Source organism: Stegostoma tigrinum, chromosome 2 (genome assembly GCF_030684315.1).
Source record: "Stegostoma tigrinum isolate sSteTig4 chromosome 2, sSteTig4.hap1, whole genome shotgun sequence".
Taxonomy (NCBI): domain Eukaryota; kingdom Metazoa; phylum Chordata; class Chondrichthyes; order Orectolobiformes; family Stegostomatidae; genus Stegostoma; species Stegostoma tigrinum.
Window position 1 is genome coordinate 106,171,922 of NC_081355.1, and position 27,768 is coordinate 106,199,689.

General features: G+C 45.3%; 1 protein-coding gene across 6 annotated transcripts in view; it reads left to right on the top strand.

Moving 5' to 3' along the window:
* Window positions 1-559: 559 nt before the first annotated feature.
* Window positions 560-27,768, top strand: part of kat2b (K(lysine) acetyltransferase 2B) — a 93,227-nt gene continuing 66,018 nt past the window's right edge. For all 6 annotated transcript variants that reach the window (XR_007249530.2, XR_007249532.2, XM_048550607.2 and 3 more), the window contains exons 1-5: window positions 560-970; window positions 5,104-5,230; window positions 17,261-17,406; window positions 23,698-23,787; window positions 25,820-26,001. Coding sequence is in view for 4 of the 6 variants with exons in the window: in XM_048550607.2 (XP_048406564.1) it covers window positions 692-970; window positions 5,104-5,230; window positions 17,261-17,406; window positions 23,698-23,787; window positions 25,820-26,001 (824 nt within the window). In the remaining 2 variants the exon portion in view is untranslated. The remainder of the gene's footprint in view (window positions 971-5,103; window positions 5,231-17,260; window positions 17,407-23,697; window positions 23,788-25,819; window positions 26,002-27,768) is intronic.

Sequence of the window (27,768 nt, forward strand, 5' to 3'; positions counted from 1 at the left end):
CATTATGTCCATAGCCTCAGAAAATTTGTAGTTTGTAATAAACTTTTTTTTGCTAAAGAAGCTTTCCATGTCTAAACGTTAGGTCTGTCTTAGCACTTCCTTTTTTAAAAATGTCATATCTGCAGCGCCCACAGTCTTTTGCTTTTATAATGTTGTTTGTTAAATCCGGAGGCAGTACTGAACAATGCCAATTGAACGCACAAGCTTAACGTACTTGGTATAAACAGCCTTAAGAAGGCGCCTCATGTTGAACTAATACAAGCAAAACAACATAAAAGACCAAACCAGTAAGTTATGTTCATTCCTGGCAATTATTATCAGTTTTAAGCAGGTTGATCTCTTGGAGCTGAGTGAAGAAATGTTTAACTGCGCTGCTTGTTTATTTATCCTTTGATTGTCATTGTGTTAGTGTTTCCAGTATGCAGCCATAAATTTTCTTTTGACATGTTGCTTTCTTTTTCTCATTTGAAGTGAATTGAATAAAAATAAGCCAACAGCTGTGTCAGTTTGTGCTCTGTACCGCCCCTGGCGGGGTGCTGCTAAACGCCGTGGACTACATAGTGTACAGGGAGGCAGGGCAATGAGTGAGCTGCCACCACCAGCACCACCGCTGTGGTCACCATTCCAGCCCGGATCACTTCCTTAAAAAAAAGCACAACACAGCTCTGCACGTACAGAGCAGCTGGGAGCCATGGCGGAGAGTGGCGGCGGTGGTGGAGGAGGAGGAGTAGCCGGGTTGCAGCAGGGATCGCCGGCGGTCTGTGTCGTTTCCTCGGACTCGGTGCCTCCTGTGCCGGTGTCGCTGGCTCTGCCGGTTGTCAGCTGCGCCGCAGTTGCAGCGAGCGGCCGTTCCGCCGCCGCGGGAAGTCAGCAGCAGCAGCGGGAGAGGATTGCGCTGAGGAAGGCGCAGCTTCGCAACTACCCCCGGACAAAGAAGCTGGAAAAGCTCGGCGTCTATTCCGCCTGCAAGGTACCCACTGGAACCTGCTGATCTGAGCGCGGGGTGTGGGGGGCGAAACACGGGGCCCGGGCACCCCCAGCAAACAAACTGAAATCTCTTTTAAAACAGGCTCCTCTACGATGAAGTGACATGTCAGAATTAATTTTGTTTTGACTGTATTCGTGTCAGGTCGGCTTGTTTTGCAATAGGGGGCGGGTTTGTTTCGGTATCTGGCACTTATGTGTTGTAAACAATGTTAGGATCGCTACATGCTGTGTCACTTTCTAAAATTCGATGACAGGTTTTATGGTTGTAATGTCACACTCCTGTAATTTTCCCACCTACTGTTGTGGTAAGTCCTGGTGTTAAATGGTGTACTATGAATATTGTCAGAAAAAAGATCAGTTTGACTTTTAGCACTGGTGAAATGCCAAATCTTAGTTGTAAATTGCCAATTTTTGCTCAAAAAAGTGCAACTAAACATTGACCTCTTGTCAAATAATTTGATGTGTTTCTTTCTTTGACTTAGGAACTGTAATATACCTTGCACCCAGATGAAGTGGTGAAAACTGTAGTTTCATCACAGTGATTGTAGCATGTTGCCAAGTCCAGCTGACTGGCTGCATGTACAGCAGGAGGTCCCAGTATGGGCGAGGCTAGTGCACGATACAGCTTGCCTGCATATGTTCTTAAATAAAGTACCAAAGGAGCCGCAGCCTTGAGAGTCGGGCTCCCGGATCCTCTAGATGGAGACCTTAATTAAGAGGGTGAGAAGGAAGAGATGTCGTGTTTCCACAGAGGTCCGAAAGACTACACTACGATTGGAGTGGGAAGACCTAACCATGGAATCTTGCGCTGAAGACAAAAATGCAGTACCACATTCAGAACAGCAGTGGATACTTTGCTGTTATAGAACTTTGTCACATTGATTTTGTGCCTACTGCATGTGTCAGCAGCTTATGGGGCAAACCTGGTGAATGTACTTCAACCGAATGGCCACACGCTTATCAGTCAGGCAGTGTCAGCAGAGCCAGTCATAGGCATCAAGATAACCAAATGTGAAGCTGGATGAACACAGCAGGTGAAGCAGCATCTCAGGATCACAAAAGCTGTCGTTTCAGGCCTAGACCCTTCATCAGAGAGCATCGTCTGATCTCTGCTAGAGGCTTGGACTCAGTCAGTCAGCCATTTGGGGTATTCAGGGACAGGTGTTCCATGTCATTACAGTCAGGGGAGTGGACGTGGTCAGCCTGCTGAACCCGTTTAACCATGCTAGGAATTATTTAATAGAGAATCTGTTCAGCTCCATCAGGTGTCTAGTCACTCAGCAACCAAGGCTGTCTTTTGAAGGTGGCCAGGGATGTGTGCCACAGTCAGCCTGGGGTCTGTCCACTCAAAAACAAGATGTGGGGTGTTAATCAAAGATCATATGAAGAAGTCACAACAGAGGTACCCTCAGGATGTGGAGGAAATGCAGGAGATCTGTCTGTGTCGCCTCCACCAGATGAACAAGGGATGGTGCTAACACTGGATAACGATGTCCAAGGACACTATCACAGGATTATACCAAATATTGTATCGGGACATGCTACCTGATGGGTTGCGTAGCCATCCTATCCCAGTGGCTACTGTTTCGAAGCAGCCACTGCGGACTTGTATAGAATCTCAAATCTTAACCCACAAACATATTAAGGCTGTTAATGATGTTATAGGTGCAATATCACACCACTTCTTGCTTCAACGAAACCTACAGCACAGGATATAGATAGACTGGAGAGTTGGGCAGATGAATGGCAGATGGAGTTCAATCCGGGCAAATGCAAGGTGATGCATTTTGGAAGATCAAATTCAAGGGCGAACCATACAGTAAATGGAAAGGTCCTAGGGAAAATTGATGAACAGGAAAATCTGAGTGTTCAGGTCCATTGTTCCCTGAAGGTGACAACGCAGGTCAATAGGGTGGTCAAGAAGCTATATGGCATGCTTTCCTTCATTGGACAGGGTATTGAGTACAAGAGTTGGCAGGTCATGTTGCAGTTGTATAGGACTTTGGTTCCGCCACATTTGGAGTACTATGTACAGTTCTGGTCGCCACATTACCAAAAGGATGTGGGTGCTTTGGAGAGGGTGCAGAGGAGGTTCACCAGGATGTTGCCTGGTATGGAGGGTGCGAGCTATGAAGAGAGGTTGAATAGATTAGGATTATTTTCATTAGAAAGACAGAGATTGAGGGGGGACCTGATTGAGGTCTACAAAATCATGAGGGGTATAGACAGGGTGGATAGCAAGAAGCTTTTTCCCAGAGTGGGGCACTCAATTACTAGGGGTCATGAGTTCAAAGTGAGAGGAGGAAAGTTTAAGGGAGATATGCGTGGAAAGTTCTTTACACAGAGGGTGGTTGGCGCCTGGAATGCGTTGGCAGTGGAGGTGGTAGACGCAGACACGTTAGCGTCTTTTAAGATATATTTGGACAGGTACATGGATGGCCAGGGAGCAAATGAACACAGACCGTTAGAAAATAGATGACAGGTTAGACAGAGGATCTTGATCGGCGCAGGCTTGGAGGGCCGAAGGGCCTGTTCCTGTGCTGTAGGTTTCTTTGGTTCACATAGTACCAGGCACCCTGGAATTTGTCGTGATGCCTGTTTTCTTGATAATTCTTGGATTCCAGCTTTATTTCAAAGGCCTATTGCCTTATGAGAACGGCTGGTGGAAGACGAGGGCTTTACAAGCAATGTCGATGATTTGGTTATGCTACCCTTTGATTGAGGCCAAGCGGAGATGCAGTGCACCATTTTCTTCTACCAGGGCCATGTTGGAGCAGATGATAGGCCAGATGAAGATGAGGTTCCGCTGTTTGGATCCATTTTGATTGACCTTATTGCTTGAATGCTGTTCCTTGCACAACCAAAACAGTTACAGAGGCAATTCTGAAGATGTTAAGGAGCTGGAATAATGAGAGCAGTCTTCTAAGAAGGAAGCTGAGGGCTTTGAGTAGGAGAAACATCTCCTTCACCGTGGTAAGGTGGTACAGTCTCGGACACAACAAGCCAGACAGGACTGGTTGCACCTGCTTTCAATAGATCTGAGTTGAGTGAAGTTGCCATTCACTGAGTGTAAATTCATTGTTTCTCAAAAGTAAGTAAACCTTGCCATGTTTGACCTTTATGAAGGAGGAAGGTCATTGTTGAAGCAGCTGAAGTGGGAGGGTGGGGGCAGTACCTTGAACTCCAGAATCTTCTGGAGCTGAGGTGACTGACCTTCAATAATCACAACTATCTTCTTTTGTTCAGATCTGAGACTGGAGACTGCCCCCGTGACCCCCCCCCCCCCCCCCCCCCCCCGCCGATCCCATTGGCTCTTAGATTTGCTAGGGCTTCTTCATACTACATCAGTCACGTCTGCTTTGATGTCTATAGCAGTCATTTTCACCTCCTGGTATCCAGCTATTTTGTCTTGAGTAGTCTAGGAGGAGCACAAACTGAGTGCCAGTGAGCAGGCAATTGCTATGTGAATGCTGCTCTGTTACCACTGTTGATGATCCCTTCTGTCCCTTTACTGATGATCAAGAGTGGACTGATGGAATGGTAATTGCCTGGGTTGGATTTGTCTTGCTTTCGATGTATATTAATATCTGGGCCAGTTCCCAGGTTCACAGGTAGATTGCAATGTCATTGCTATACAGGGACATATTTACTAGGGCCATGGCAAGTTCTAGAGCACAAAGCCTCAGTACTACAGCTGGAATGTTGTCTGTTATCATAGCTTTTGCAGTAACCTGTGCCTTTAGTTATTTTTTTAATATCACATGTAGCGAATCAAAGTGTTAAAGATGAGCATCTGTGATGCTGGGGACTTCCAGACGAAGCCAATTTGGATCGTCCTCTTAGCACTTCTGGCTGAAAATTGTTGCAAATGCTTTAGCCTTGTCTTTTATCTTTCATGGCCTGAGCACCCCATCATTAAGGATGGAGATGTTTCTGGATTTCTCCTCCAGTGAGTTATTCATTTGCCCACAACCATTCATGACTGCTTTTGACAAGACTACAGATTTAAATCTTTAATCAGTGAATATTAAAGATATATTTAAATGTGGAAATTATTTACTACAAAGGATATCACGTGTGCATTATGGGATTGCCACTTGCTTCTTATTCTTTTAGGCTGAAGAATCATGCAAGTGCAATGGCTGGAAGAATCCAAAGCCCCCTCCCACTCCTCCAAGAGTAAGCCTCCAACAGACAACAGTCAGTCTTACAGAACTGTGTCGGAGCTGTAATCACACACTCAGTAAGTACAGAGTTTTCTCCTGCGCACTTTCTGGTTCAAGATGAAAAACACAGATTACCATTTTAATTCAAGATAGTATAATTCAAATGATCTGAGAATTTCACTCTATCACTGTTCCATTTATTATTACCACGAAAATATTCTTGGAAATGTTACTCAAAAGGGTAAATTTAATTCACAGTTCAGCTGTCTTTTGTAGATGTTTACCACATCTTTATTTAGTATGCAAATCGCTAGATATTTTCTAGTTAACTCATTCAGAGATGCTGTTATACACCTCTGAAAGAGATAGGAATAGATTGATAAATAGATTGAAACGAGGCCTCTTGGCTCAGAAGTAGGGATGCTGTCATGACAGTAGAAGAGCCCTCTCCTACTGGACCTGCTATTCCCAGCTGATCTCCTGTTCAAGTACTAACAATTTCTAAGTCTGCTTATCTTCCAAGATTAGGCATTTTCACACTAGTATGGCCATAGGCTGTACCCCCCAAAGACTAGGGCCCTGTAAATTTATTGATTCTCAAAAGTAAGCAAACCTTCCCACATTTGACCTTAATGATGGAGGGAAGGTCATCAGTGAAGCAGCTGCAGATGGTTGGGCCACTATCCTGAGGAGCTCCAGAATATTCTGGAGCTGAGATGACTGTCTTCTTTTGTTCAGGTCTGACTCTATCTTCTGGAGAGTTACTAAGTTGAAATTGTTGCTTCCTCTAATATTGAGTGAATCTTGGTTTTGTATTTTTGTTTTTCACTATGTGACATTCCTGTGATAACAGAAAACTTCATCTGGGATATGAGTAGAAAGGCAGATAATTAATCAGTACAACTCAGTCACTTACCACCCCCAGAATCTCAAGTGTCGACAGCTCGCGATCTTCATGTCTAACTTTATTTGCAAATTCTGAGACACAATTTAGGTGCAATTTAATTTTAGAACTATGTTTGCTCCTTGTGATTCTTCATACTAAAGTCAGGAGAGTGTTAAAATATATGTTAGCCCACCAACATCCTTTACTAATATTGTCAAAAAAAATCACATGATGCCAGGTTACAATCCAACTGATTCATTTGAAAACACAAGCTTTCTTAGCCTTGCTCCTTCTTCAGGTGTTAGTGAGAGACGTGGCATCAGACACAGAAATTATAAGCAAAACATCAAAGGGTCATAGAACTGTTGCGAATGTATTGAGCATGCCTAAGATAGCTGTTAAATGTTTAATCAGTTAGAAAGGAGATGCAGATTTCTATTGATTAATATGCAAATCCCAACCTTTCTTTCAAGTCACTGCCCTGTAATAACGAAAGGATTTATCGGCGTAACAAGTGACATGTCAGGTCAGACAATGCATTTTTGGTGTGAGGCTATGTTATTATGAAAAACATAGACACATAGAAGATAAGAGCAGAAGGACGCCATTCAGTCCTTCAAGCCTGCTCTGCCATTCTTCTCAATCATGGCTGATCATTCAACTCAAAAGCCTAATCCTGCTTGCTTCCCATAACCTTTGATCCCAGATACTACATCTAGTCACCTCTTGAATACATTCAATGTTTTGACATCAACTACTTTCTGTGGTAGTGAATTCCACAAGTTCACCACTCTTTGGATGAAAAAATGTCACCTCATCTCTGCCTTAAAACGTTTACCCCGAATCTGAATCCAGTGATCCTGGTTATGGACACGCCCACGATTGGGAACATCCTTCCTACATTTACCTTGTCCAGTCCTGTTAGAATTTTATAAGTCTCAATGAGATTCCCCCTTCATTTGTCTGAACTCTAGCATAAACAATCCTAATTTAGTCAATTTCTCCTCCTATGTCAGTCCAGCCATCCCTGCCATCCCCAGAATCAGCCAGGTGAACTTTTGCTGCACTCCCTTGAGAGCAAGAGCATCCTTCCTCGGAAAAGGAGACCAAAACTGTACACAGTACTCCAGGTGTGGCCTCACCACGGCCCTGTAAAGCTGGAACAACACATTCATGCTCCTATATTCAAAACCTCTCGCAATGAAGGACAACATACATTTGCCTTCTTTACCACCTGCTGCATCTGCATATTTACCTTTGGAGACCGGTGCACAAGGACAACCAAGTCTGGCTGCATTCTGCTCGCTCCCAATTTACAGCCGTTCAGCTAGTAATCTGCCTTTTTTTCACCGAAGTGAATATTCTCACATTTATCCAAATTATACTGCATCAGCCATTGATTTGCCTGCTCACCCAACCTGTCGAGATTATGCTGAAGAATCTCTGCATCCTCGCCACAGTTCACCCTCCCACCCAACTTGGGGAATCATCTGTAAACTTGGAGATGTTACTTTTTGTTCCCTCATTCATGTCACTAATATATATTGTGAAAAGCTGGGGCCTGAGCACCAATCCTTGTGGCACCCCACTAGTTACTGCCTGTCAATTTGTAAAGGACCCATTAATTCCTACTCTTTGTTTCCTCTCTGTCAAATAGTTTTATTTTATCCATCTCAATACACTTCCCTCCAATCCCATGTGCTGTAATCTTGCACATGAATCTCTTATGTGGGACTTTGCCAAAGTCTTGCTGAAAGTCCAAATATACTACATTGACTGGCTCCCCCTTGTCAACTCTACTAGTTACATTTTCAAAGAATTCCAATAGATTTGTTAAGCATTATTTCCCTTTCAGAAATCCATACTGACTCTGTCTAATCTTGCCACTGCTTTCTAAATGCTGTGCTATAAAGTCCTTGACAATGGAGTCAAGAATATTCCCTGCTTATTGATGTTAAGTTCATCAGACTATAATCCCCCTGTTTTCTCTCTACCTCCCTTTTTGAATAGTGGACTGACATTAGCCACCCTCCAATCTGCAGGCACTGTTCCAGAGTCTATAGAATCTTGGAAGATGACCATTAATGTATCCACTATTTCGAGAATCACTATCTTAAATATATTGGGATGTAGATTATCAGGCCCTGGGGATTTTAAAAAAACCTCAAATTCAATCAATTTCGCCAGCATCATTTGTTTATTAATATTGATCTCCCTCAGTTATCCCCCTCACTAAATTTTGCCTCCTCCAAAAATTCTACTATCTTATTCGTGAAGACAGAACCAAAATATGTATTCAGTTCCTCAGCCATTTCTTCATCCTCTATTATACATTCCCCCATTTTGTGTCTGTAGGGGATGTACATTTATCTTTTACCAATCTCTTTTTCTTCACGTAGAATCTGTTTGTGTTTTAAATTGGAGTCAGACTGGTTTTATTTACAAAGTAGGCATTTATAAAATGTCACATTGTCTACAAATTCAGTGCATTTTGAACAAAATAGAATATGTCTGCAATTACAAATCCTCAAATACATAAATCTATGCTGTGTGTGTGTGCGTGTGTGTGTTGGCGGGTGGGGTATTGGTGGTGTTGGGGAACAGAGTGTATAGTGTGGCCGGATCACCTGCACACATGAAACCAAGATCCTGGTTGAGGCTGTCCTCATGAGTGTGGAACTTGGCTATCAGCCTCTGCTCGCTATCTCCACATTGTTATGTATCCCAAAGTCTGCCTTAGAGGATATTTACACACAAACTCTGTCACACATAGATTGAGAGTGTCTCACACACGCACACACTACTGCACACTTACACTCATGCAGTTAGACCCTCTCTGAAGCACTCTCAAGCACACACACACACACACATACACACAAATGCCCTCACTTTCTCTCTCTCTCTCTTCCAACCCCTGTCTCTCTCTTCCAACCCCTGTCTCTCTCTTCCAACCCCTGTCTCTCTCTCTCTCCTCCAACCCCTGTCTCTCTCTCTTCCAACCCCTGTGTCTCTCTCTCTCTCTCTCTCTCTTCCAACCCCTGTGTCTCTCTCTCTCTCTCTCTCTCTCTCTCTCTCTCTCTCTCTCTCTTCCAACCCCAGTCTCTCTCTCTCTCTCTCTCTCTCTCTTCCAACCCCTGTCTCTCTCTCTCTCTCTCTTCCAACCCCTGTGTCTCTCTCTCTCTCTCTCTCTCTCTTCCAACCCCTGTGTGTCTCTCTCTCTCTCTTCCAACCCCTGTGTGTCTCTCTCTCTTCCAACCCCTGTGTCTCTCTCTCTCTCTCTCTCTCTTCCAACCCCTGTGTGTGTCTCTCTCTCTCTTCCAACCCCTGTGTCTCTCTCACTCTTCCAACCCCTGTGTCTCTCTCACGCGCTCTCTCTCTCACGCGCTCTCTCTCTCACGCGCTCTCTCTCGCGCTCTCTCTCTCTTCCAACCTCTCTCGCGCTCTCTCTCTCGCGCTCGCTCTCTCTCCCGCTCGCTCTCTCTTCCAACCTCTCTCGCGCTGTCTCTCTCTCGCGCTCTCTCTCTCTCGCGCTCTCTCTCTCTCTCGCGCTCTCTCTCTCGCGCTCTCTCTCTCTCTCTCTCTCGCTCTCTCTCGCTCTCTCTCGCTCTCTCGCTCTCTCTCGCTCTCTCGCGCTCTCTCTCTCTCTCGCTCTCTCTCTCTCGCGCTGTCTCTCTCTCGCGCTGTCTCTCTCTCGCGCTCTCTCTCTCTCGCGCTCTCTCTCTCTCGCTCTCTCTCGCGCTCTCTCTCTCTCGCGCTCTCTCTCTCTCGCGCTCTCTCTCTCTCGCGCGCTCTCTCTCTCTCGCGCTCTCTCTCTCTCGCGCTCTCTCTCTCTCGCGCGCTCTCTCTCTCGCGCGCTCTCTCTCTCTCGCGCTCTCGCTCTCTCGCGCTCGCTCTCTCTCGCGCTCGCTCTCTCTCGCGCTCGCTCTTTCTCTCTCGCGCTCGCTCTCTCTCTCGCGCTCGCTCTCTCTCTCGCGCTCTCTCTCTCTCGCGCTCTCTCTCTCGCGCTCTCTCTCTTGCTCTCTCTCTCGCTCTCTCTCTCTCGCGCTCTCTCTCTCTCGCTCTCTCTCTCTCGCGCTCTCTCTCTCGCGCTCTCTCTCTCTCGCGCTCTCTCGCGCTCTCTCTCGCGCTCTCTCTCGCGCTCTCTCTCGCGCTCTCTCTCTCTCGCGCTCTCTCTCGCTCTCTCTCTCTCTCGCGCTCTCTCTCTCTCGCTCTCTCTCTCGCTCTCTCTCTCGCTCTGTCTCGCGCTCTCTCTCTCTCGCGCTCTCTCGCGCTCTCTCGCGCTCTCTCGCGCTCTCTCTCGCGCTCTCTCTCGCGCTCTCTCTCGCTCTCTCACGCTCTCTCTCGCGCTCTCGCTCTCTCGCGCTCTCTCTCTCTCGCGCTGTCTCTCTCTCGCGCTCTCTCTCTCGCTCTCTCTCTCGCGCGCTCTCTCTCTCTCGCGCTCTCTCTCTCTCGCGCTCTCTCTCTCTCTCGCGCTCTCGCTCTCTCGCGCTCTCGCTCTCTCGCGCTCGCTCTCTCTCGCGCTCGCTCTCTCTCGCGCTCGCTCTCTCTCGCGCTCGCTCTCTCTCTCTCGCGCTCGCTCTCTCTCTCTCGCGCTCTCTCTCTCTCTCGCGCTCTCTCTCTCGCTCTCTCTCTCTCGCTCTCTCTCTCTCGCGCTCTCTCTCTCTCGCGCTCTCTCTCTCGCGCTCTCTCTCTCGCGCTCTCTCGCGCTCTCTCTCGCGCTCTCTCTCGCGCTCTCTCTCGCTCTCTCTCTCTCGCTCTCTCTCTCGCGCTGTCTCCCTCGCGCTGTCTCCCTCACGCTCTCTCTCCCTCGCGCTCTCTCTCCCTCGCGCTCTCTCTCTCTCGCGCTCTCTCTCTCTCGCGCTCTCTCTCCCTCGCGCTGTCTCCCTCGCGCTGTCTCCCTCGCGCTGTCTCCCTCGCGCTGTCTCCCTCGCGCTGTCTCCCTCGCGCTGTCTCCCTCGCGCTCTCCCCCTCGCGCGCTCTCTCTCTCTCGCGCTCTCTCTCTCGCGATCTCTCTCTCGCGCTCTCCCTCGCGCTGTCTCCCTCGCGCTGTCTCCCTCGCGCTGTCTCCCTCGCGCTGTCTCCCTCGCGCTGTCTCCCTCGCGCTCTCTCCCTCTCTCGCGCTCTCTCCCTCTCGCGCTCTCTCCCTCTCGCGCTCTCTCCCTCTCGCGCTCTCTCCCTCTCGCGCTCTCTCCCTCTCGCGCTCTCTCCCTCTCGCGCTCGCTCTCTCTCGCGCTCGCTCTCTCTCGCGCTCGCTCTCTCTCTCTCGCGCTCGCTCTCTCGCGCTCGCTCTCTCTCTCTCGCGCTCTCTCTCTCGCGCTCTCTCTCTCGCTCTCTCTCTCTCGCTCTGTCTCTCGCTCTCTCTCTCTCGCGCTCTCTCGCGCTCTCTCTCGCGCTCTCTCTCGCGCTCTCTCTCGCTCTCTCTCTTCCAACCCCTGTGTGTCTCTCTCTCTCTCTTCCAACCCCTGTGTGTCTCTCTCTCTTCCAACCCCTGTGTCTCTCTCTCTCTCTCTCTCTCTTCCAACCCCTGTGTGTGTCTCTCTCTCTCTTCCAACCCCTGTGTCTCTCTCACTCTTCCAACCCCTGTGTCTCTCTCACGCGCTCTCTCTCTCACGCGCTCTCTCTCTCACGCGCTCTCTCTCGCGCTCTCTCTCTCTACCAACCTCTCTCGCGCTCTCTCTCTCGCGCTCGCTCTCTCTCCCGCTCGCTCTCTCTTCCAACCTCTCTCGCGCTCTCTCTCTCTCGCGCTCTCTCTCTCTCGCGCTCTCTCTCTCTCTCGCGCTCTCTCTCTCGCGCTCTCTCTCTCTCGCGCTCTCTCTCTCTCTCTCTCTCGCTCTCTCTCGCTCTCTCGCTCTCTCTCGCTCTCTCGCGCTCTCTCTCTCTCTCGCTCTCTCTCTCTCGCGCTGTCTCTCTCTCGCGCTGTCTCTCTCTCGCGCTGTCTCTCTCTCGCGCTCTCTCTCTCTCGCGCTCTCTCTCTCTCGCTCTCTCTCGCGCTCTCTCTCTCTCGCGCTCTCTCTCTCTCGCGCTCTCTCTCTCTCGCGCGCTCTCTCTCTCTCGCGCTCTCTCTCTCTCGCGCTCTCTCTCTCTCGCGCGCTCTCGCTCTCTCGCGCTCGCTCTCTCTCGCGCTCGCTCTCTCTCTCTCGCGCTCGCTCTCTCTCTCTCGCGCTCGCTCTCTCTCTCTCGCGCTCGCTCTCTCGCTCTCTCTCTTGCTCTCTCTCTCGCTCTCTCTCTCGCGCTCTCTCTCTCGCGCTCTCTCTCTCGCGCTCTCTCTCTCTCGCGCTCTCTCTCTCTCGCGCTCTCTCTCTCTCGCGCTCTCTCGCGCTCTCTCTCGCGCTCTCTCTCGCGCTCTCTCTCTCTCTCTCGCGCTCTCTCTCGCTCTCTCGCGCTCTCTCTCTCTCTCGCGCTCTCTCTCTCTCGCTCTCTCTCTCGCTCTCTCTCTCGCTCTGTCTCTCGCTCTCTCTCTCTCGCGCTCTCTCGCGCTCTCTCGGGCTCTCTCGCGCTCTCTCTCGCGCTCTCTCTCGCGCTCTCTCTCGCGCTCTCTCTCGCTCTCTCACGCTCTCTCTCGCGCTCTCGCTCTCTCGCGCTCTCTCTCCCTCGCGCTGTCTCCCTCGCGCTGTCTCCCTCGCGCTGTCTCCCTCGCGCTGTCTCCCTCGCGCTCTCTCCCTCGCGCTCTCTCCCTCTCTCGCGCTCTCTCCCTCTCGCGCTCTCTCCCTCTCGCGCTCTCTCTCTCTCGCGCTCTCTCTCTCTCGCGCTCTCTCTCTCTCGCGCTCGCTCTCTCTCTCTCGCGCTCGCTCTCTCTCTCTCGCGCTCGCTCTCTCTCTCTCGCGCTCTCTCTCTCGCTCTCTCTCTCTCGCTCTGTCTCTCGCTCTCTCTCTCTCGCGCTCTCTCGCGCTCTCTCTCGCGCTCTCTCTCGCGCTCTCTCTCGCTCTCTCTCTCTCGCTCTCTCTCTCGCGCTGTCTCCCTCGCGCTGTCTCCCTCACGCTCTCTCTCCCTCGCGCTCTCTCTCTCTCGCGCTCTCTCTCTCTCGCGCTCTCTCTCTCTCGCGCTCTCTCTCTCTCGCGCTCTCTCTCCCTCGCGCTGTCTCCCTCGCGCTGTCTCCCTCGCGCTGTCTCCCTCGCGCTGTCTCCCTCGCGCTGTCTCCCTCGCGCTGTCTCCCTCGCGCTGTCTCCCTCGCGCTGTCTCCCTCGCGCTCTCTCCCTCGCGCTCTCTCTCTCCCTCGCGCTGTCTCCCTCGCGCTGTCTCCCTCGCGCTGTCTCCCTCGCGCTGTCTCCCTCGCGCTGTCTCCCACGCGCTCTCTCCCACGCGCTCTCTCCCTCGCGCTCTCTCCCTCGCGCTGTCTCCCTCGCGCTGTCTCCCTCGCGCTCTCTCTCTCTCTCGCGCTCTCTCTCTCTCTCTCGCGCTCTCTCTCTCTCTCGCGCTCTCTCTCTCTCGCGCTCTCTCTCTCTCGCGCTCTCTCTCTCTCTCGCGCTCTCTCTCTCTCGCGCTCTCTCTCTCGCGCTCTCTCTCTCGCGCTCTCTCTCTCGCTCTCTCTCTCGCTCTCTCTCTCGCTCTCTCTCTCGCTCTCTCTCGCGCTCTCTCGCGCTCTCTCTCGCGCTCTCTCCCTCGCGCTCTCTCTCGCGCTCTCTCCCTCGCGCTCTCTCTCGCTCTCTCTCTCTCTCGCTCTCTCGCTCTCTCGCGCTCTCTCTCGCTCCCTCGCGCTCTCTCTCTCCCTCGCGCTCTCTCTCTCCCTCGCGCTCTCTCTCTCCCTCGCGCTCTCTCTCTCCCTCGCGCTCTCTCTCTCCCTCGCGCTCTCTCTCTCTCTCGCGCTCTCTCTCTCTCTCGCGCTCTCTCTCTCTCTCTCTCGCGCTCTCTCTCTCTCTCTCTCGCGCTCTCTCTCTCTCTCTCTCGCGCTCTCTCTCGCGCTCTCTCTCTCTCGCGCTCTCTCTCCCTCGCGCTCTCTCTCGCGCTCTCTCTCTCTCGCGCTCTCTCTCGCGCTCTCTCGCTCTCTCGCGCTCTCTCTCGCGCTCTCTCTCGCGCTCTCTCTCCCTCGCGCTCTCTCTCTCTCGCGCTCTCTCTCTCTCGCGCTCTCTCTCACTCTCCCTCGCGCTCTCTCTCTCTTCCTCTCCCCTCTCCCGCTCTCTCTCTCTCTTCACTCTCTCTCTCCTCTCTCCCTTCTCTCTCTCTCCCTCTCTCCTCCTCTCCCTCTCTCCCTCTCTCCCTCTCGCCTCTCGCCCTCTCGCCCTCTCGCCCTCTCGCCCTCTCGCCCTCTCTCCCTCTCTCCCTCTCGCCCTCTCGCCCTCTCGCCCTCTCGCCCTCTCGCCCTCTCTCCCTCTCTCTCTCTCGCCCCCCTCTCTCTCTCTCGCCCCCCTCTCTCTCTCTCGCCCAACCCCTCTCTCTCTCTCTCGCCCAACCCCTCTCTCTCTCTCGCCCCCTCTCTCTCTCTCGCCCAACCCCTCTCTCTCTCTCTCGCCCAACCCCTCTCTCTCTCTCGCCCCCTCTCTCTCTCTCGCCCAACCCCTCTCTCTCTCTCTCACCCAACCCCTCTCTCTCTCTCTCGCCCAACCCCTCTCTCTCTCTCTCGCCCAACCCCTCTCTCTCTCTCTCGCCCAACCCCTCTCTCTCTCTCTCGCCCAACCCCTCTCTCTCTCTCTCGCCCAACCCCTCTCTCTCTCTCTCGCCCAACCCCTCTCTCTCTCTCTCGCCCAACCCCTCTCTCTCTCTCTCGCCCAACCCCTCTCTCTCTCTCGCCCAACCCCTCTCTCTCTCTCGCCCAACCCCTGTGTCACTTACACTCCCTCGCTCACTCACTCTCACACACAACACACACTCTCTTTCCCTGTGTCTCCTCTTCCCCCACATGCGCGCGCGCACACGCACACACATAAGTCTATCAGTGAATTTGCATTTGCAGATTTGAAATTGCAGAAATATTCTATTTTGTTCAAAAAGCAGACAATTTGTAGACTGTAAATGTGTGGCGTTTTATAAATTCCAACCTTGGAAATAAAAGCATAAGTTAAAACACAGATTCTAAACAACGCCTCACATCTCAAATGCATTGTCTGACCTGAGATGTCACCTCTGATATACTGAGGGAACTAATAAAACTTTTAGTTATCTTGGGGCAATGACTTGAAAGAAATTGTGGGATTTGCATGTTAATCAATCGAAACCAGCATCTCCTTTTTAACTGATTAAAGATTTAACAGCTCGATTTAGGCTTTTAAATACATTCATATCAGTTCTATGATCCTTTGATCTTTTGCTTATAAATTCTGTGTCTGATGCCACCTCTCTTACTCACACCTCAACAAGAAGCTTGTGTTTTCAAATAAACCCATTGGACTATAACCTGGTGTCATGTGATTTTTTGACATTGTCCACCCCTGTCCAACACCGGCACCTTCACATCATTAGTAATAATGGGATTGAGAAACGATCAGCGAGGACAAAAAGAAGGGAAATGTAGGGGTTGCTGTGAATATCTAGACAAACAGTAATGGAACCCAGGTGTCTGCTAAAATTAACTTGAACCTATGTTTGTTGCAAGAAGAATTTTCCTCTTTATCATTCAACAATACCAACCGTTGAGTTAGGACTGCAGAATATGCAAGAGGATTTAGTAAGTTTACAGGTCATAATTGACTGACTGCATCTGCACATGCACAAATCCAGTACTACACGGTAGTTGCAGGTATCCTTCTTACCCTCTACCAGTCTTTTTCTGAACAGGCCTGTGTCTTGTTAGGTCCACCAAAACTGACATTAATGTTTAGTGGCATTTGGTAGGTATGCCTGAATAGGCAACATTTGCCTGGAATGTAGGATCATGTAATTATAATTAGTAGATCTCTGTGGGGGGGATTAAAAAAAGAGAGTTATCCAACATAAGATTTAGACAGGTATTTGTATCTCAAGGTGTGTAGTTCAACAGTCTGCTGTCACACCTCACATTGCAAAGAGGAGTCTTCTGCTTCAGCAACATTAGTCTATTGTTGACAGGGCCAAGAGCATCTTGTGGTCATCCTAACTGATAGACCTCCCTTCCTGTCTTCCTCCAAGCACTTCAAAATGTTCACAATCACAAATGTTGATGCCAGTAAAAATAACGACAGTGTATTCTGCATTCTATTCTATTACTTTGATGTACTTGTGTAAAGTATGATTTGTCTGGATAGTACACAAAATGGTAACTTCTCATTGTGTTTCAGTACACATGACAATAATAAATCAAATTAAATCAAAATATATTTAAACCTGATTAAAGCTGATGAAAGCTTAAACACTAGCTGGGAACAAAAATAAACAAGAAGAGGGAAAATAAAAGGTCTAAGGCATTTACCTTGATAATATGTTGACCCTCAAAATGCTTGTTTATCTGCAGATCCACCTGCAGTGTTATCCTCTATCAACTTCCATTGCTGTGCTAGAGATTCAACACAGTTCTCCGGGAGTTTGTACATATGCCCCCTTTAAAAAGTAATAAATCTCCTACCTGTTTCCAACACCAGACTCAGATCATTATCATACGCCTGACAAGTTAGAGTTTGTGATAACTGAATGGGAATACAAGCGGATAAATTAGGAACAGAACAAGGCTTCCTGGCTTCCCAAGCCTGCTGTATCGTTCAATCTGATTGCTCCGTATTCATTCCTACCTCAGTGACTTTGCTAATCAAGAATGTAACTCTTTTGCCTTAAAAATATTAAAAGACTCTGGTTTTACCAGGTTTTGAATATTCCAAAGAATCCAATGGTATTCTATCCTGTCTGATTTTTGTTCCTTCCTGTCTTTCTACCAACAAAAATCAGGGTGGCAATGGAATGACAAATACCCACTGTTGATTTCATAACTAAAATCAGTCTGCATTTCTAGCCTGTTTTGATCACTTACCACCTCTTACTCTTCTAGTAGTTTTGTTGAGGGGAATTCCTAATATTGCTGATTTTTTTCTTTAATATTTGTAAGCCTTCTTGATTAACATTAATGAAATCACTTAGTAGGAAAATCGAGAGCTCCAGTATGTTTGCAAAATGCGCTTCAAAGTTGTACAGCCAGGAACTTATTGTGGGCTGCTTCATTTTCTTTATTGGGTTGGTGGCCTTGAGATTTTGTTTTTAATGGTGTTGTGTGCGATTTGTGAACCCAATGCTGCAATTTCTTTGTTTACCCAGAGGGAAGTGAAATCCTGTTCAAGTTGAAATGAGGAACCAAAAACAAATGTTGTTCTGTTGTGTTTATCAGCTGATCATGTTTCCAATTTGGAAAATGTATCCGAAGAAGAAATGAACAGGCTACTTGGAATAGTACTAGATGTGGAGTACTTATTTACCTGTGTCCACAAAGAAGAAGATGCAGACACAAAGCAAGTTTATTTTTACCTATTCAAAGTAAGTATAAGGGTGGGTAATTTTCCAATGGTCCTGATCATTTTAAATCCTTGAGAGTTAAGAAGTTACCTCTTTCTAATAAAAGATTTTTGCTCAGATAACTATTGATTTTAGAAATGTTTCAATACAAACTGTTAAATAATCTCCACAAAATAGAATTCTGAGAACTGCTTGAGGGGCTAGCAAAATGCTCACCAATAGTATGTACATAAACAATGTTGCTGGAAAAGTTCAGCAGGTCCGGCAGTATCTGTGGAGGAGAAAACAGAGTTAACGTTTAGGGTCCGGTGACCCTTCCTCAGAACTGAGTCACCGGGCCCAAAACGCTAACTCTGTTTTCTCCTCCACGCATGCTGCCAGACCTGCTGAGCTTTTCCAGCAACTTTGTTTTTGTTCCTGATTTACAGCATCCGCAGTTCTTTCGGTTTTTATCACCAATAGTATGTGTTTGGCACCTATCTTTGCGACATGTATTTAATTTTTCCTTCAGTTATTGCTAGCTCTGCCTTAGCTTCAAGGAGCCAAATACTCACAAAAGAAACTTGAAATAAATTGCTATAATTAGTCACAGTATAAGTAGAAAATAACATGGTTATCTAAATAATGTTTAAATGTATTTATGACTTGCCATATGTAACTCAAACTTAATGTCAGGCCGCACCGGTTAGGGTTTCCACTTTGGATGCACTCAGCATTTCGGATGTAAATTACATTCAAAATTACTCCAACCTTTGAACTGAATTCTGCTCAAACTCACTTATGCATAGTAGAATATAAAATCTTATGTGATTGGTGCAATCAGATGGCGTTTCAGGACATTATTTTTCACATGCCATTTTAAAAAAAAAATCTTTAATATATGATGTCAGATTTTTGCTCCAGAGAAAGGTAGTGACAGTTGGGAAACTTCTCAGCTTGCTAAACCCAGGCTCGAAGAAAATGCCCCTTCAGACCTGATGTTTGCTTTAGGGTGCAGTTACAGGATGAGTTGACCCAACTTCCCTTTAACTACAGATTGGATGGGCTGCTGGGTGCTCAGACAGGATGTTAAAAAGGCCCGTGTTGTTCTCTGGGACTTTGTCACTGTTTTTTGTTCAATGTTAGGCCTTCTAATCTCACCACCCACAACACATCACTGACCCCCAACACTAATTGTCCTTTGAAATTTCTTTGATGTGTGGACCTCTGAGGTCCATGCGCAGCAGCAACTTGTGAACCCAGAAGTCAAGGTGTCACCACAACAATATGACTAGTGTGTTTGGAACCTCCGAGTACCCATGCAGCTTAGAAGGAGCCCTTTCCATCACTCCCCATACCACACCCATGTCAGCTCTTGCCTCCGCCCAACATATGGCGCTTATCACTCCTGCCAAATTAGTGCCAACAAATGGCCTTCCCCATCGACCACTCTTTGCCCTTTCTCCCAGTATGTCAACATACAGTGTCCATCATTTGCAGGCCTTGGCCACATGGACATTATGTGTAATAAATAAATATTACAGCTTTTGGATGTCATGAGAAAAGCTTCCACGTTTCTGAAAAGCTGTTCAAATTTAAAACAAAATCAAGTGCACCATCCCTTATAAAACATATAGATTTGTATTCATAAACTCATTTCAAAGATAATTATTAATTTACTGGCCTGTTTAATGCTGAGGTTGTGACAAGCTTTGTGGGTGAGGCTACATCTCATTGCGAAGAATAATGGAAACCATCAGTAGCTATTTATTAAACCAGTAGGTGGAACCTCAGTAACCTGGTTTAGTGAGCGCTTCTTGACAGCATTGTCAGTGGTCCCAGTTGTCACTTTGATGATTGAAAGTGGATTGGTGGGGTGTTGCTTACTCTGTGTTTTGTGTACAGGACATACCCCGTCAACTTTCCATATTGCTGGGTAAGTGCTGGTCTTTTAACTGGAGCACAAGCCTTCAGTATCAGTGCTGGGATAGTTAGTTCCTTTGCCATAACCAGTGCCTTTTAGCTCTCTTTTGATATCGTCTGGAGTGAGTGAAATTGTCTGAAGTGTTACACCTGTGATGCCAGAGACCTTGGGAGGAGGCTGAAATGCACTGTTAATGCAACACTTCTGGCTGAGGATGGCTGTATATGCTTTAACCTTGACTTTTGCACTCATGCTGGGGTCCACAGTCATTGAGAATGAGGCTATTTGTGGAGCCTTCTCCTCTTGTTCACCACCATTTATCATTGAATGTTTTGGGTTTGGAGAGCTTATCTCTGATCCATTGGTTATTGGATCTCCTTACTTTGACCGCTGAATGCTGTTTACGCTGGTTGGCATACAAGTTGTCCTGTGTTGCAGTTTGATCAGGATGGCACCTCATTTTTAGGTATGTCTGGTGCTATTCCCTGGCATGTCCTCCTGCATAATTTTATTCATCCATTGTTCGTCCCATGCTTGGTGGTAATGGTAGAGTTGGGAGATGATGGACGATGAGGTTGCACATTGTGGTTGAATTTATATATGCTGCTGTTGGCCCACAATACCTCATTTATGTCAAGTCTTGTGTTGTTTAATCTATTTGAAATCTATCCCATTCAGCTTGGTTGTAGTGCCATAGAACACAATGGAGAGTATCTGCAATGTGTAGGTGAGATTTCTCTTCCACAAGGACTGTATGGCAGTCATTCTTATTGATATGGTCATGAACAGATGCATCTGCTACATCTGGATCAGTAAGTATAAAGTACAAGAGTGTCCTTCCTCTTATTGGTTCCCTCATGACTTATCGACAGCCCAATAAATTTAAGTATGTCCTTCATGACTCGGCCAGCAGTGGCGTTAACAAGTCACTGTTGGTGATGGAGACTGAAGTCTCCTACTCAGAGTACAATTTTGTGTAACTTCCAACCTCGGTGCATCTTCCAACATGGAAGAGGACATGATGGGTGCACGATATGTCATAATCAGCATGAGGTCTCCTTGCCTGTGTTTGACATGATTAGTGAAACTTGTCATGAGTCAATGTTGAGGACCCCCAGGGCAACTCCTTCCTGACTGCATACTATTGTGCCACTATCTCTGGGTTGTTTGAGTTGTCCAGGGATGCTGATGCTGGTGTCTAGGACATTATCTGTAAGGTCTGATTCTGTGATAATGACTACGTCAGGCACTCAATTGACTGGTTTGTAGGACAGCTGTCCCAATTTTGACATAAACCTTCGGTTGTTAGTAAGGAGAATTTAGCAGTTATGCGCAATGTCTAGATTGCCTCGATCCACTACAATTCACCTACCATCACAGTAGTTCCACAGCAGACACCATCTCTCTGGTCCTATACACAACCCTGGAACATCTGGATGACAAGGACATCTACGTCAGATGCCTATTTATTGACATTAGCTCTGCTTTCAACACTATAATTCCAACAAAACTCCTGTCTCAACTCTGAGACCTAGAATTCTGCTCCGCCCCTCTGTAGCTGGATCCTCAACTTCCTGACCCACAGACTGCAATCACTAAAGAGAGGTGACAACAGTTCCTCGACAATAATCCTCAATCCTGAGGCTGTGCAAGGCTGCATACCCAGCCCCTTACTATACTCCTCATATACCCATGACGATGTATGGACAAATTCAGCTTTAACTCCATTTATAAATTTGCTCATCACACCACCATAGTAGGCCAGATCTCAAACAACAGCAAAACAGCATGCGGGAAAGAGATAGATAGCTTACTGGCATAGTGTAAAGACAATGATTTCTCCCTCGATGTCAGCAAAATGAAGGAGCTGGTCATTGACTTCAGGAAGTGGAGTGGAGGACACGCCCTTGTCCATATCATTGGTGCTAAGCTTCAAGTTCCTTGGAGTTAGTAACACCAACAACCTATCCTGGTCCATCCACGTCAACAGTCAAAAAAGCACACAAATGCCTCTATATCCTCAAGGCTAAGGAAATTCAGCATGTCTGCAAGGACGCTTACCAATTTTTACAGATGCACCACAAAGCATCCTGTCCTGATACATAGAGCTGGGATCACAACTGCTTTGCCCAAGAAATTACAGAGAGTTGTGAATGCAGCCCAGTCCATCACAAAAACCAGCCTTCCTTCCATAGACTCCGTCTACACTTCCAGCTGTCTTGGGAAAAGCAGGTGTCGTAAATAAAGACCCCTCCCACCCCAGTTATACTCCCTTCCACCCTCTTCTGTTGGACAGAAGATACAAAAGTTTGAAAACTTATACAAACAGATTTAAGAACAGCTTCTTCCCTGCTGCTACCAGACTTATGAATGAACCTGTCACATATTAGAGTTGATCTTTCTCTGCACCTTCTCTAAAGCTGTAACACTGTATTCTGCATCCTGTTCTATTAACCTGATGTACTTATGGTTTGATTTGTCTGGTTAGCAAGCAAAACAATAGTTTTCACTGTGTCTCAGTACATGTAACAATAATAAATCAAATCAAATGACAGGTGATCTGTCCAGTTTCATTTCTTTTATCAGACATGAGTGACTTGCTAGGTCATTTTAAGAGTCAAAGACATTGATATGGATCATGATTCCATCCTTAAAGGAAACTAATGGGTTGTCACCATTTGTCAGCTGTTAATTCCAGATTTATTAATTGAATTCAAATTTCACCATCTGCCGTTGTAGGAATCTACCTGTGCCCAGAGCAAGGTGCTAGTTAATTGACAGTGCTACAATGCTACCTCCTCCCCATATGGCATAAGAATAGCAAGTAACCATGTTGTCTCTACTATTTTGTTGTAGGTTCTTTGCTATCTGTACTTTCCATTTGTACATTTATAAAAGGATATTAATTTCACTGCAGTTTTTCCAGATGTATTGGTGAAGATTTGAATTGATCCTATGTGGCAATACTTGTTGGTTATATTTAATATTTATCTGTAAGGTATGATTTTCTGAAAATGAATCCTTTAAAATACCAGCAAACATTTTATTAACCAGCACCAATGGGCCCAGGAGTGTGCTGATTGATCAAATATCCTGGTTGATCAAGAGTTCCCCATAATCAATGCAAAAACAATCACTGAGTAACACAGATGTAACGCAGGGGTATACACATGACTGTTATACTTTATTTACAGCATAAATCACTTAAATAATCATGCAACTTTGCCGTAAATAAAACTCACCAGCAGAGAACATTTTCACCTAAACCCTGGACTACCACGGAGAGAGTGATAATACAGTAAACTTTCAATATTTGACATAATTTTTGCTTGATCATGGAGAATGTGGGTTCACAAGCTGCCAGTTAAAACAAGGTTTTCTGTACTTTCTTAAAATGTTTATTTATTTTTAGAAATGTCTTGAATCTTACGGCATCCTTATTTACTCCTATTTTTTTTTTACCTGCAGAGCTGGCCTCTGTACACATAACAGTTACCACACAGTTCACAAATACATTATTGTCCTCTGGAACACTGCTTATGTTCCAAATTGATGAACAAAACTGTACCAAAATTGAAATGCTTCTGTATGTTGCCTGTGAGATGGTGCAGATTGAATGAACCAGGAGCATGTGATTGAGGTAGAAGTAATTGAGGGACAGGAATATGGAATTTGAAGTGGGGGCAGGTAAGTATGCTTAGAGGGGACCAGGGAAAAAAGACTGGTTCAAAGATAGCACAGATAATGTTTATATATTTTTACAAGTTTACATTGTAAATCTATGTAAAATATTCCATACATTCATTTTTTTTCTTATTTTTCAGAAGTTGTGCATGAATAATTAAGTTTGAATTGACGAACAAGCAACCAAAAATGAAGCTGATACACTTCTGCCTTAGCATTAGCATTACATGTAGCGTGAAATAACACTCCATTCCCTTTATAAGATAGAGTGGCTAGTTTAAAAAAAAATTTCTACTTCAGTTGCTACAAACTAGATTTATAGCCAAACATGATGTTAGTTTCATGTCATTCCTGCTTTACGCTGTACAGTATGAGATCAAACCTAGGATCTTTCTGTTTCAGTATGACTACAAATAGCATATTTATCAACTGAGAGATTAGATATACTTAGAACTGTCCAGTTTTTATAGCAGTTTGGAATTTGCTCTTGTACAAGGTTCTGTGTTTAACATTGTTTGATTTTGCATTCTGCTAAAGTTCTGTAGTGGTTCTCAATTTATTTCCTTCCCATTTTGCTGCACCCTGGCCTTTGATAATATTTTCCCAAAACATTTATCATTTGCTCTGACACTAAAATGCACTCCAAAAGGGATAAACTATCTTCGTACCAACTCAAATCTTCTTTTTCCTCTCTAGACTCATTTTATTTTTAATTATGTTTGCAGCTTTTGAGAAAATGTATTTTACAAATGGGAAATCCTGTAGTGGAAGGACCGTTAGGAAGCCCACCTTTTGAGAAACCCAGCATTGAACAGGTAAAGTGAATAAAGCTATGTCCAGTCTGTAGATTGAGCTTTACAAGTCTACTGATTCAACATGGTTAAAGCACAAAGCCATCATTCTTGTGCTATTTGTAGCAAAAACCCTTCAGCGATAGGCATTGTTAAAAATGTTTGGTTCTAAAACAACAATTTGCCCAAAAATAAGAACTGGGGAATGGGAGAGACTATTTCTGCTGAAACTTAGTTTAGTAAAATACAAACTAAAAGTCTGTTAGATGTTTATTTTTGAACTTTTGTTTTTTAAGTATGTTGCTTGATGTGCTTCTAAAGCTACCCCTTGCTCCTAAATATATAATTCAGGTTTTATTCCTCTGCTGTATAAGCATAGGCAAAATAATGGCATTGAGATGACATCAGTGCACTAGTAATCCAAATCTCAACATCGCACTTGGTGGAACTTAAATTCAATTTAATAAATCAGTAGTACAAATTCTTCTCACTAGTGATGACCATGAAACTATCACTGCTTGTGTGATGTAAAAACTCATTTAATGCTATTTAGAGAAAGAAATCTATTTACTCACTATGGCTAGGTGCTGTAGTCCTACAGTAATGGTTGACATTTAATTGTCCTCTGAAACAGCCCAGTTTAGGATGGGCAATAAATGCTGGCTTTGCCAGCGACACCTACAGTCAGTTGTACAGTTTTATAAAAAAGAGATTATAAGAAAATGTTTACATTGTCACATTTGTTTTGGAAGCTGGGGGAAGTAAAATTCTTGAGTACAATGTTTCATCTGTCTCTGGAGCTAGCAAGACAAGTAAGGATTGGGAATCATGCTGCACAGTAGATCAGAGTTGAAAAGTGGCAATGGACTACAAAAATGTGTAAGACGAGGAGTAGGCTATTCATCACTTTTTCCACCATTTACTCTAGTAATGGATGAGTCGTCTTGCAATTATATTTGCACACTGTTGCCCCCATCACACACTATACCCTTGCCTAACAAAATCTGCTGTTTCCATTTTGAAAATTTCAATTGATCTACAGTCTTTTGAGTAAACACTGCCAGATCTCAACTGCAATTTTGCGTACAAATGTGCTGCCTTATATCAATTCACGATAGCGTGGCTGTATTGGTATTCTCGACGTCCCTATTTACCATGCCGGGGATCATCTTAAAAAATGAAATGAGAATGACTATACTGAGGCTTCTTGATCAGCTCTGATTTGTTTTAGGTGCTTAGTCACTGTGATTATATTTGAGAATAAGCGAATATATTTGTAAAGACATTCCTCGGGAGACTATGTAGGGAAGAATTCACATTACAGTATAAAACATAAGTGGCCCTAAAATGTACGCAATTTCTGCTTGTTTTATGAAGGTCCATGGTGTGTATCTCAGATGGTTCAATTGCCTGAGCAGAAGTACATACCCAGAAAGTCTAGTTTCTAAAGTAAATTAGTCTTCATTTTCTCTAACCCCCTCATCCTTTATACTTGGGCATATACATATGAGGGGAGATTTGAATATAAAAATTTGGATGAGAAATAAATTCTAATAATGTAGTTATCATGATAAGTGAATTTTCTAGAGCTTGGCTATATTTAGGAATCAAGAATTATTTATTCCAGAACTTTCCCTTAGGATTGCAATTATTTTGATACAAGCATATAAGCATTAGAGTTCTTGTCTGAAACAGAGGCATTAACCCAATTAATTTAAACTGGTTAATACCTTGGACATGTTAGTGGTTGTATACTCACTCCATTAGCAAATAGATATTTCGTTTCTACATGGTTTGGGGACGGACTGAATTTTCCACATTGTTTGCATTTTCTTTCTGAATATAAAGTCGTGAAGCTTTCCTTTATTGTCCTTTCTTCAAGATCAGTTTCAGCATACAAAGATGATACTGTTCCCTAATGTGAATTTATGAGTTGGCTTGAGTTGACATGTAGAAATAAATACGATACCTTGAACTGACTTGTCACTGCATGCTACGTGCAGCTGTATGAGTTAGTTTTTAATATGCACTTTACATTTGCTTTTTCTTTATTTAGGGAGTTAATAACTTTGTACAGTACAAGTTTAGTCACCTTCCATCAAAAGAAAGGCAAACAATTTGTGAACTGTCCAAAATGTTTCTGAATCGAATCAACTACTGGCAGCTGGAAACTCCCTCACAACGGAGGCTTCGGTCACCAAATGATGATGGTGCTGGATACAAAGTTAATTATACAAGGTATTAAATTCACAGAGCATAAAACCCCTGAATGAAGTGAGACTTGATGTCACCAATGCTCCAACTTTTATTTCCTTAAAACCTCTTGTGACTTTTTGGTCGTATTTATTGTCTGGTTACAACCATTGTATCATTGTATTATTAACATAGCCTTTTTGTGTAAGGTTTACTAAGTGTGATTGTTTGATTCTGAGACTGGGTGAGGTCAAGGATTGCAAAGAAGTACGAGGAAATGAATATATTTCATTATGAAATGCATTTAAGTTCAATTTACAGAAGTTGCACAAGTTTAGTGGCAGGTATAAAGTGGAATTACTTGGAATATACAAACTGAGAATGCTGGAGAAACATGGCTTTTTAATAAGTGTAAAGGTTGGGATATGGCCTATGCCAAGTTTAGTATACATGAGCAGATGACTATGCATTCAAGCCACCAGATTCCATACTTTAGTTACAGAAGAGCAGGAAAGTCAACATTGCTGCTCCTCCCATGCTGTCTGACCTGCTGTGCTTTTCCAGCCTCGTACCTAGAGACTCTGGCTTCCAACATCTGCAGTCCTTATTATCTCCAAACTTTAGCCTGTTCTTTTAAAAACTGAATGTAATAAGATGAAAGTTTTCCATGGGTTGAAATTTCCTACTGGATTATTTACAAAAATACATTAACTAGATTATAATGAATGACCGCTAAGGATTACTGCTCGCCAGCTATAAAATTATTATTGAGTAGGAATACCAAGGTCATCATAATTTAAAGCAAGATGCTGGAAATCTGAAATAGAGAAAAGAAAATGCTGGAGAAGCTCAACAGGGTTCAAAAGCGCAGTTTATTTTTGGCATTTAGTTCAGTGACTTGTGCTAAATGACTGGACAAACTGTCGGTAAGGTAGTTGTTAAAGTATTTATTGTTAAGATTTCACAGCCCAGTGAAAGAGACGTCAAAGGCCAGAACCAGATTAACTTTAGAAGAAAAGATCCACACCAGCAGATGTGTTGTTTAGTTGCCTCAAAGTAACTGGGAAACTCTTGAGCATTTTCCTTAAAATTAGTAAGAGATATCATTGAGTTAGTGCTTGGTTGTGTGTTTTGGGGAGAAACAGAGCGAATCACTCCTGGAGAATATGTAAAAATTCACCAAAAGGCAATCCTTGTCAGTCGTCTAAGAAATTAAGATGGGAGTGATACTTCACTGGAATTTAGTATCTGTCGAGGATATTTCTAGGAAAAGGGTAGAAATTTTCAGTGTTTTTTATCTTTCTAAATTATGTAGACATAGTTTTCTTTCTTTTCATTTGTGCAATAAGCTTGAGTTCTTTTGTTAAAAGTACTTTTTAAAATTCTTTCATGGAATATGGGCTTTTCAAACTGGATCGCCATTTATTGTCCATCTGTAACATTCCTGGAGAAAACAATGGTGAGCTGCCTTCTTAATCTGCTACAGCCCATTTGATTTAGGTATACCTACAATGCTTTTATGAAATGAGTTACAGGTTTTTGTCCAACAATTGTGAAGGAAAAGCAATATATTTCCAAACTATGATGTGTTGAGTGGCCTTGAGAGGAGAGGATGTTGAGAGTGGGCGATTCAACAGTTGTAATACCATTGAATGTCACAAGATGATGGTGAGTTTCTGTCTTGGTGAAGGGAAAGTACAACGAGATCTAGGTGTTCTTGTACATCAGTCAATGAAAGCAAGTGTGCAGGTACAGCAGGCAGTGAAGAAAGCTAAAGGCATGCCGGCCTTCATAACAAGAGGAATCAAGTGT